The sequence below is a fragment of the Heptranchias perlo genome, chromosome 13 (assembly GCF_035084215.1).
Source record: "Heptranchias perlo isolate sHepPer1 chromosome 13, sHepPer1.hap1, whole genome shotgun sequence".
NCBI lineage: Eukaryota > Metazoa > Chordata > Chondrichthyes > Hexanchiformes > Hexanchidae > Heptranchias > Heptranchias perlo.
The window spans coordinates 11,666,035-11,677,740 of NC_090337.1; the positions used below are offsets into that span (position 1 = coordinate 11,666,035).

The window sequence follows — 11,706 nt, forward strand, 5'->3', positions numbered from 1 at the left end:
ATTCTCAATTTAATTTCACAAAATCCTTGGTTAAATCGGTATTAAAAAAGTCTGTCGTCTCCCAACAACTGAATTACATCGAGAAACCTCTGCTGCCTGAGCAGGAGAGCGTTGCTGTTTAAATACGATAGTCTTGACTCATCCATAGGCCCACAGATCCCAAAGCCCTGATTTGAAGTGTATTTCCCACAAGTCCACAAGAATGAGGGTCATTTAAAGAACCGTCTATCATTTTCACAAGAGTACTCTGGGGGAGGTGGTTAACTCTCCGTGTGCCCTTTATGAGATACCAAGAGTCCAACACAGCACACTGGAATTCCAGTGCCGCTCCTCAGGATACAGGTTCATGTGGACAAGAGGCAGGTCCAGGTGAACATGATGCCCACCATCAGCAACTACAGTTATCAGCATTGATAAACTTTCTCCAGAAATACATAGGAGATGAATTAGTGTGCAAATGTTACCAGTGAATGAGCTTCCCTGGTGCCAATGAAAGGGCATGACCTACAACGAAAACCCATAGTGTGTACAGAATTTTTTTTCAAAACTCTGGATTTCAAGATTGTGAAATTTGGTGACAAATTCTGAACTAGTTACTCACAGACATCGAGGTTTAACCCGAACTTCAAGGTTTTTGTGTGGAACCTCTATACATTTCTAAAATATAAATATGGATTCAATAATTAAATATGGATCCCACCGTATATAGTGGGCTCGTTCGTGCGAATGCGATTTGCCTGCTATACGCATCAGGCACTAAATCCATTGGACACCTTAGTGCCGAAGATTTTGAAAAGGTAAGGATCTAGGATCCCTAATCTAGTTGAAAGTGGCAGGGACTGTATTGCATGATGCTAAATCGATCCAAAATCGGATAATGATTGATTTCAACGGACACCAACAGATTGTCTGTATTTAGCGAGCAGTTGATAGAGATTTTGGGCAGCATCAATCAGCTGTTCGCACTGATAACACTATGGGTGTCGGAAAGTGGAGACTTTGGGCAGCTACAATCAGCTGTTTCTGGGCCATTAAAAATAGATAAAAAAGATGGTGGACAGTGGTCAGAGGTACTTGGCTGCTCAGGTAAATAGTTAACAGCACTTAACCACATTTTAACAAGGCACGAAAAGCTTACTGAATTGTTCAAAATAGCCAGCCCCGTTTAACGTGCTAGCAAGCCACTCAGTTGTACAATCTCACGACAAAAAGTTTGAATAAGAATAAAACCAGAAGGACCACCCGGCATCGGACCACAAGGCACCGGACACAACAAAGGCAAACCAAGCCCAGTCGACCCTGCAAAGTCCTCCTCACTAACATCTGGGGACTTGTGCCAAAATTGGGAGAACTGTCCCACAGATTGGTCAAGCAACAGCCTGACAAAGCCATACTCACAGAATCATACCTTTCAGCCAACGTCCCAGACTCTTCTATCACCATCCCTGGGCATGTCCTGTCCCACCGGCAGGACAGACCCACCAGAGGTGGCAGTACAGTGATATACAGTCAGGATGCAGTGGCCCTGGGAGTCCTCAACATTGACTCCGGACCCTATGAAATCTCATGGCATCAGGTCAAACATGGGCAAGTAAAACTCCTGCTGATTACCACCTACCGCCCTCCCTCAGCTGATGAATCAGTCCTCCTCTATGTTGAACACCACTTGGAGGAAGCACTGAGGGTAGCAAGGGCACAGAATGTACCCTGGTTGGCGAACTTCAATGTCCATCACCAAGAAGGCTCGGTAGCACCATTACTGACCGAGTCCTGAAGGACATAGCTGCCAAACTGGGCCTGCAGCAAGTGGTGAGAGAACCAACACGAAGGAAAAACCTACTTGGCCTCATCCTCACCAATCTACCTGCCGCAGATGCATCTGTCCATGACAGTATTGGTAGTAATGACCACCGCACTATACTCGTGGAGACAAAGTCCCATCTTCACACGTGTTGTGTGGCACTATCACCGTGCTAAATGGGATAGATTCAGAACAGATCTAGCAGCTCAAAACTGGGCATCCATGAGGCACTGTGGGCCATCAGCAGCAGAATTGTATTCCAGCACAATCTGTAACCTCATGGCCCAGCATATTCCTCACTCTACCATTACCAACAAGCCAGGGGATCAACCCTGGCTCAATGAGGAACGTAGAAGGGAATGCCAGGAGCAGCACCAGGCCTACCTAAAAATGAGGTGCCAACCTGGTGAAGTTACAACACAGGACTACATACATGCTAAACAGCAGAAGCAACATGCTATGGACAGAGCTAAGCGATTCCACAACCAACCGATCAGATCAAAGCTCTGCAGTCCTGCCACATCCCGTCGTGAATGGTGGTGGACAATTAAACAACTAACGGGAGGAGGAGGCTCTGTAAACATCCCCATCCTCAATGATGGAAGAGTCCAACACGTGAGTACAAAAGACAAGGCTGAAGCGTTTGCAACCTTCTTCAGCCAGAAGTGCCGAGTGGATGATCCATCTTGGCCTCCTCCCGATATCCCCACCATCACAGAACCCAGTCTTCAGCCAATTCGATTCACTTCACGTGATATCAAGAAATCGCTGAGTGCACTGGATACAACAAAGGCTACGGGCCCCGACAACATCCCGGCTGTAGGACTGAAGACTTGTGCTCAAGAACTAGCTGTGCCTCTAGCCATACTGTTCCAGTACAGCTACAACACTGGCATCTACTCGACAATGTGGAAAATTGCCCGGGTATGTCCTGTTCACAAAAAGCAGGACAAATCCAATCCGGCCAATTACCGCCCCATCAGTCTACTCTCAATCATCAGCAAAGTGATGGAAGGTGTCGTCGACAGTGCAATCAAGCGGCACATACTCACCAATAACCTGCTCACCGATGCTCAGTTTGGGTTCTGCCAGGACCACTCGGCTCCAGACCTCATTACAGCCTTGGTCCAAACATGGACCAAAAGAGCTGAATTCCAGAGGTGAGGTGACAGTGACTGCCCTTGACATCAAGGCAGCATTTGACCGAGTGTGGCACCAAGGAGCCCTAGTAAAATTGAAGTCAATGGAATCAGGGGGAAAACTCTCCAGTGGCTGGAGTCATACCTAGCGCAAAGGAAGATGGTAGTGGTTGTTGGAGGACAATCATCTCAGCCCCAGGACATTGCTGCAGGAGTTCCTCAGGGCAGTGTCCTAGGCCCAACCATCTTCAGCTGCTTCATCAATGACCTTCCCTCCATCATAAAGTCAGGAATGGGGATGTTTGCTGATGATTGTACAGTGTTCAGTTCCATTCGCAACCCCTCAGATAACGAAGCAGTCCGAGCCCGCATGCAGCAAGACCTGAACAACATCCAGGCTTGGGCTCATAAGTGACAAGTAACATTCGTGCCAGACAAGTGCCAGGCAATGACCATCTCCAACAAGAGAGAGTCGAACCACCTCCCCTTGATATTCAATGGCAATACCATCGCCGAATCCCCCACCATCAACATGCTGGGGGTCACCATTGACCAGAAACTGAACTGGACCAGCCACATAAATACTATGGCTACAAGAGCAGGTCAGAGGCTGGGTGTTCTGTGGCGAGTGACACACCTCCTGACTCCCCAAAGCCTTTCCACCATCTACAAGGCACAAGTCAGGAGTGTGATGGAATACTCTCCACTTGCCTGGATGAGTGCAGCTCCAACAACACTCAAGAAGCTCGACATCCTCCACGACAAAGCAACACGCTTGATTGGCACCCCATCCACCACCCTAAACATTCACTCCCTTCACCACCGGCGCACCATGGCTGCAGTGTGTACCATCCACAGGATGCACTGCAACAACTCGCCAAGACTTCTTCGACAGCACCTCCCAAACCCGCGACCTCTACCAACTAGAAGGACAAGGGCAGCAGGCACATGGGAACACCACCTGCACGTTCCCCTCCAAGTCACACCCCATCCAGACTTGGAAATATATCGCCGTTCCTTCATCGTCGCTGGGTCAAAATCCTGGAACTCCCTTCCTAACAGCACTGTGGGACAACCATCACCACATGGACCGCAGCGGTTCAAGGCGGCGGCTCACCACCATCTTCTCAAGGGCAATTAGAGATGGCAATAAATGCTGGCCTTGCCAGTGACGCCCACATCCCATGAACAAATAATAAAAAAATTACATTTGTGCCTTTGTAATTGAATTCATTGGAAAATGTTTACTGTCATTTGTCCATTATAGAATCACAGAATCTTACAGCACAGAAGGAGACCATTCGGCCCATGCCTGTGCTGGCTCTTTGAAAGAGCTATCCAATTGGACTTACACCCCTGCTCTTTCCCCATAGCCCTGCAATTTTATGCCCTGATGAGCCCGGACGACGCAAGTGGTGGGGACCGTATTTAACACACAAGCTTGTTATTTTCTGCCTTATGATGTTAAGGAAATGGTTGAGGCCTTCAGTAAATTTATAACAAGCCAGGAATTCCACCCCTTTCCTTATCCCTCTGCAGTTCTGGACTTGGCAAAAGGTAGTTTGAACTGGAGGTTCTGAATCTATTGGCTTGTGGCTTTGTTTGTAACAGTCTTTCGGATCCAGATTTTCGTCTTCAGTGCCCCGCGCGTCTGAGCTTTATTTTCATGGACTGAGAATCATGGGCAGTGTGGGCCGGGATTTGCAACGATGGTCCTGGTGGGTGAAGCTCTTGCGTCCAAGCTCGCTCAAGGAAAATCTCGGCCTGATTTCCGAATTGCACCAATATACCTCATGTCAGAGAAAATTCCAGAACTAGTAAATATTTTGAGGCCGGTCAATACATGCTGACTAAGAGAACAAAAAATAATGAAATATGTGTAAACAGAGTCAACAAAGACTTCCTGGTGTCAGTGGCACACAGCAAAGGGAGTAGAAAACAGCACCTCCGCACCTGAGACGTCACCTGATGTTGGTCGAAATAGGACAGTTGTTGAAGTTTGGCAAAAATAGTCTCTAGGGTTAGCGGGGTTTCCTGTTTGGTTCTCTTCGATTTCTGTCCTTCATCACCAGCTGCATAGACAGAAGATGATGAAAGCAACACAAAGTAGCACATTAATAAACGAGTTTGTTACACACTGCAAAAATATTAAATAGAGGGTAAAAAAAAATGTTCAACGTGAAAGCGTGGATGCTGTTAATGTCAGTAAAATGCGACTCACTGGTTTCTGCTGTACTTTTCTTGTTCAGTATTTTCAGGATATCTTTGGTAATCTTCTTCAGCTGGTGCCGGGCTTCATCCCTCTGCTTCCCCACTCCATAAAGAAGAATCATTCGCTGATTACACTCATGACTTGATGTCTCGTCCTGTGATTAGTGATCAAAACATGTTAATTAAATCCATAGAACATTTCTGGTAAATGATATATTGGCAATTAATTTCCATCGCTTAGCACGCTCATGTGAAATTCCTTTCTGTGCAACTTTAACAGAGTCAGTAACCCGTCTACTTTAAACAGGTTAAGCAGTGGACTACAGATGAAATTATACCCCATAAATGTGCCCTTATTGCCATTGTCTTCGGTCCCCGCCACAAACTCCGTTCCCTACCCGCTAACTCCATCCCTCTCCCTGGCTACTCTCTGAGGCTGAACTAGACCGTTCGCAACGTTGGTTTGACCCCGAGACAAGCTTCCAACCGCGTATCCGCTCCATCACCAAGACCGCCTACTTCCACCTCCGTAGCATCGCCCGTCTCTACCCCTGCCTCAACTCATCTGCTGCTGAAACCCTCATCCATGCCTTTGTTACCTTCAGACTTGACTATTCCAATGCTCTCCTGGCCGGCCTCCCATCTTCCACCCTCCATAAACTTCAGCTCATCCAAAACTCTGCTGCCCATATCCTAACTCGCACCAAGTCCCATTCTCCCATCACCCCTGCGCTCACTGATCTACATTGGCTCCCGGTCTGGCAACGCCTCGATTTTAAAATTCTCATCTTTGTTTTAAAATCCCTCCACGGTCTCGCCCCTCCCTATCTCTGTAACCTTCTGCAGCCCTACAACTCTCCGAGGTCTCTACGCTCCTCCAATTCTGACCTCTTGCGGATCCCCGATTTTAATTGCTCCACCATTGACGGCCATGCTCACAGCTGCCTAGGCTCCAAGCTCTGGAATTCCCTCCTTAAACCTCTCCACCTCTCTACCTCCTTTAAGACACTCCTTAAAACCTACTGCTTTTATAATATCTCCCTATGTGGCTCGATGTCAAACTTTGTTTGATAACGATCCTGTGAAGCGCCTTGGGACGTTTTACTACGTGCTTTTTAAATGCAAGTTGTTGTTCTTCTTCTTCTTCTTAAAAGTCAATGCCTAAAAATAAACTCTTTCTGGGAGGACGATACGTGGCAGTAATGGGGTAGAATAATGAGACTGGGGGCTGATTAGCAGAACAATCACCCTCTCCCATTTTTCTATGTTCTGTCATACAATGGCAATAAGGGCAATCAATAGTTATTTTTATGACGTAGCTGTTATTTACAGGTAGTGTTTCTCTTAACGAAATCCCCGTTCACCCTGCGCTGTGGACAGAAACAGAATGAATGTAGACTCCTGCAAATGCTGTGTGAGCAAAATATACAGCCACACCAATATGTAAAATTGAGAAAAATACCAGGAGGATAAATTAGAGCAAAATCATCCTCCTTACATAATACTCCCTTTAATTACCCCATCCCCCCTCAAATTTCCAGTCCAGCAACCCCTGGATTGGTGTCCAGGCCTACCCCAAGCTCCCAAGTTTCAGATACCCTACGAAGCCACTTGTGAATAAGTCTGCAACGTACACTGTAGTGGCTTCCTGCTCTGAAAAGGCAAATCTCCACGGGAGGGAAACTCAACATCACCAACAAAACTTCACATCATCTTTTGACATTATACAGATACAAGCTTGGTAGGGCAGGGGAGGAAGAGAAGTACATTCCACTGATGGTACTCTCACTTTTACATGGAATTTACAGCACAGAAACAGGCCATTTGGCCCAACTGGTCTATGCTGTTGTTTATGCTCCACATGAGCCTCCTCCCACCCTATTTCATCTCACTCTTCCTGCATATCATAGAGTCATAGAGTTATACAGCACGGATAGAGGCCCTTCGGCCCATCGTGTCCGCGCCGGCCATCAAGCCCTGTCTACTCTAATCCCATATTCCAGCATTTGGTCCGTAGCCTTGTATGCTATGGCATTTCAAGTGCTCATCCAAATGCTTCTTGAATGTTGTGAGGATTCCTGCCTCCACAACCCTTTCAGGCAGTGAGTTCCAGACTCCAACCACCCTCTGGGTGAAAAAGTTCTTTCTCAAATCCCCTCTAAACCTCCCGCCTTTTACCTTGAATCTATGTCCCCTTGTTATAGAACCCTCAACGAAGGGAAAAAGCTCCTTAGTATCTATCCTATCTGTGCCCCTCATATTCCTTTCTCCCTCATGTACTTACCTAGCTGCCCCTTAAATGCATCTATGCTATTCGCCTCAACAGCTCCACGTGGCAAGTTCCACATTCTAACTATGCTCTGAATGAAGACATTTCCCCTGAATTTCTGACTGAATTTATTAGTGACTATCTTTTATTTGTGTTCTCTAGTTTTGGACTCCTCCACAAGTGGAATCATCTTCCCCATATCTATTCTATCAAACCCCTTCATAATTTTAAAGACCTTGATGAAGTCACCCCAACAGCGGTCTCCCTTACACCAGTGTTGTCGAAACGTTAGTCGCTAGTGGCTAATTGAGAATCCAGATGTGGCTAATTGCATTTCTGATTAGCAAAGAGATGAGTAATGGACACCATTGTTGGGCATGTGAGCTCAATACTCCTATTCGCACGGCGTAGGCAAGTGAACTTGAACCTTTTTGTGCGTTTGTTGGTAAAATGGTAAGATGACATGCAGAGTGTTTTTTTTTAAATCGGTGCGAGTACTTTACGTCCTTGGTTACTGAATGGTGGTAGATGTTTGTTAAGTATATGTAGACATGCAAAGCACATTTACCTATATTGTGTGAGTGAATGTAAGGTGTTTTCTACTAAAATTAGTGCATGTGGCTAGTCAGCGATTTCAATTGGGCAACACTGCCCTGCACTATCCTAGTCCTATAATTGATATAAAAAAGTGAAAATGCTTTGTATGCAATTGCTTCACTTCCTTATTTGCCCAAGACAACTTAAAAATGCAGATGAGGTAAATTTGGGAATGAGCAACTATTCCTCTTTCAGAATGATGTAATGTCTGAAGTATCTCAGGATGACTAAAATACATCTTAAGCTAAAAACCTTGGGCGTTATTAAAACAAAGACTTGAGTTGTGTTTCCTTCGCCTTTTTGTAAAACTGAGGGACTCTTCACCTTCTGCAGGCTTTCTTTCTTGTTAAAACGTTCACGTTTAAAACTCAAGCATGTTGCCACTAGTAGCTACATTCCAATTTACCCAATTCACATTCATATCTTAGTGTTGCCTTCCAATAGGAGTTTATTAAATAAATGCTTAGATAGTTAAAATGCTCATTCTGAATATGTACAGATATCAAAAAGAATAAACTGGGTGAAGAATATGGATCCTTTTGTAGGGTCATTAACTCTTTAAATTGGACCTCATTATTGTGGCATGAAAAGATGAATTGGAACCAAATGTCTTAGCGATGAAACCTGATCTTATTTTACAACACAATAATGCATTTCAATGAAATCTGTATCATTATTGTGTGTTTGGTGCCAAATAAATGAAAAATATTTGGCAAGTACTTTTTCAGTGTTTCTATGTAAACATTTAGTTTCTGAGAAAGAGACCAAGAGTTATAGTCCTCAATTCCTCCAGGATTTGCAATATTTTAATAATGTGGGAAGAAGTGGTCTCTTTAGAAGCACGATCAACTGAACAATGGATTATTGCGGCAGGAAGCAATATATAGTACAGAACCTTTGGGTAAACATGTGCCATAAGTCTTTTCATCTTGAGTACAACTGAAGGAAACCTCAAACTTATTTTTGTATGTGGTTTAGTAATATGACGAAATATAGGTAGTATATTTATTCAAGCCCGAAACTATAAGAGCTAGGATGAACGAAATAATAGATGCAATAGTCTTTTATTCTGGATTTGAAAATATGCTTTAAATTCATTTCAGTAAACTGATAAACAAACTGTCTATCCCAATCACCGCTATGACCTTTGACAGCACGAACGATGCATCCTTTGATGTGGGTTTCAGCAGTTAACAACTTGCAATGTTTAAGAGGCTTTCCATCCTCACAATAGGGTCCATGAAGTTAAATACTAAATTAAATAATACACATTTATAATAAAAAAATAATGCAACAGGATGCACAATGCTCGACTGTATTGTATAAAGTAATATGATGAGTAAGGTTGGCCAATGCTCACTCATGACTTAACTGAATAGTCAGCCTTAAGGTGCAAATATTGGGCATAGCTCACTGCAGAGAGACCAAGTAATTTGATTTGAAGTGATGCAAAATGCAGTGGTTACAATGGAACTGACACAATACCGTCGATTTCACATTTTGAGATACTACTGAACGAACAGTTAATTCCCATCCATCTATAAACACAAAATGACATCATTTTGCTCAGTGACATCACTTTCCTCACTGAGTCAGAAGGTCGTGGGTTCAAGCCCCACACTAGCACTTAAGTACATAATCTAGGCTGACACCTCGGTGCAGTAGTGAGGGGGTGCTTCATAGTTGGGGGTGCCATGTTTCAGATACAAAACCTATAAAAAAAAAGCAGGTAAAGACCAGCTGGTGCATGAAGCCTGTTCTATCCGGTCATGCTGTAAACTCTTCACACCAGCAACTCCATCCTGCGATACCAGCCCCCACCCTCCTCCGTGAACTCGCAGACAGTTCGGCGTCTTATCCAGATCATCGATAAAGATGATGAACAGCAACACCCCTAACACCAATCACTGCAGGACTCCATTAGCGACCAATCCCCACACAGAACCACTACCTTTAATAATCTTCAGTCTGCAGCCAGCCCAAAGCTGCCTCATCTGTCTGTTCAAGTGGATGCAAAAGGTCCCATGGCACTATTCGAAGAGGAGCAGGGGAGCCTTCCTGGTATCCTGGCTGATACAACTGCACTTTTTAGCTCCCACCTGCTTAGTTTTTGGACCTCCATTTGCCACAATACTTCTTCAGCCGTCAATCAGCTTAACCACCCCTTTATATCCACCCGTGATGCTCCTGTCCACAGTAAAACCTTTAGTCTCTTCCATCCCAGTTGATCCACCTGGTATGGGACCTATTTTCATTCCCTCAAGTCCAAGGGCCACAGAATTAAATGTATCTGGTGCACAACTGGTTTAGCGATCCTTCACTATATCTCACTGGATCACACCAAGCGTTATTGGGCCACACATTCCTCTGCCAAAAACCGTGATCAATCTGGAAAGCAAAGATAACGCCCGGCTTCATTTCTTCATTATCAACCATCTCCTTAAACCCCTAATCCACGCTCCCTCCATCCTCATCACCAACAAGTGCGAGGCACTCACTTCTTTGTGAGATGATAGCTGAGCTACTTTGTCGCACAGCACCAGGCCAAGGCAGGAGACCTGAAGTGCTCATTCTGAATTCCATTAGCAAGCTCCACAATGGCTCTGGTGAAAGAACGGACCTTGTTACAGCAGTGTTCTGCTGGGCTGAGAAAGCCATGCCATTAAAAAGTAGCTTTGGTCTCCCCGGATCCAATCAGATACTGACATTTCAGGGTCAAAGAGTTCAGAAACAGTGGAATGCCTTAAAATGAAGGCATTGTTACAGCTGCCGGGAAAGCAAGCATTCACTGACTTGCATGATGGGGGTTCCTTTTCCTGAAGGACACTAGTGAGCCAGTTGGGTTTTTTTAAAACACAACAATCTAGCAAATTACCAGATTTATTGAATTCAATTTTTAAAAATTTGTGGCGGTGGGATTTGAACTAATGACCTCTCGGTTACCAGTCCGGTACCATCAGCACCAAGTTATCATACCCCATCATTCTTTAGTGCAAACCTCCAATATTTTCCCCAAGTGCCCATTCTTCAAATGTGAGCCTAGGTTGTGCATGTTGGCAAGACATCGGAATTCGAGACACATCACAGCTAAGCCTGGTCCTGTCCTCACCTGATGTCCACGCACATGCACTTTCCACCAGGGGCTACTGGGTGCCAGCAGGAGCTGGAAACCTGGTTGATATCCTTTTCTTTACCTCAGGGCTGCTGAGGTGTTACTGCCGTGAGATCAGCTAACTCAGAACAGACCAAGTACAGCTTGATATTATAACTGGGGAGGAAGGTGCCTTTATTCAACAGAAAGTCATTAACCTTAATGATTTTTAAAGCACTCCCAATTTCATGCCCAGATAGCAAAACTTGAAAAAAAAACTATAATAAAACAATTTTATTTTTAAAATTTTAATAAAGCAATATTCTATTCCCCACCAATTACCTTTTGACACACTGTCCAGGCTCACATACATCAAGACTGATTACTTGATTCCAAGTACCGGAGGGCAGGCATGCACAGGGACCTGTACTCCAGCATGAAGCAATGGCTTCAAGAGAGGAAGGGAGAGAACTGGATGGGAGAGTATCTTTTGTATCAATGTACTTTGTTGTTAGGGCAGGGAGGCAAAATGGCAGGGGGGTGAAGTGGGGGTAAATGATAAAGGATTGAAGTTTAGTCCTGGAGTTCTTTGAGATTG

General features: G+C 44.8%; 1 protein-coding gene across 6 annotated transcripts in view; it reads right to left on the reverse strand.

Moving 5' to 3' along the window:
• The window catches only part of LOC137331279 (mediator of RNA polymerase II transcription subunit 12-like protein), a 482,895-nt gene that overhangs the window by 120,494 nt on the left and 350,695 nt on the right, over positions 1-11,706 (reverse strand). For all 6 annotated transcript variants that reach the window (XM_067994976.1, XM_067994975.1, XM_067994977.1 and 3 more), the window contains 2 exons: positions 5,162-5,306; positions 4,894-5,012 (listed from right to left, as the gene is read on the reverse strand). In XM_067994976.1, the coding sequence (XP_067851077.1) occupies positions 4,894-5,012; positions 5,162-5,306 (264 nt within the window). The remainder of the gene's footprint in view (positions 1-4,893; positions 5,013-5,161; positions 5,307-11,706) is intronic.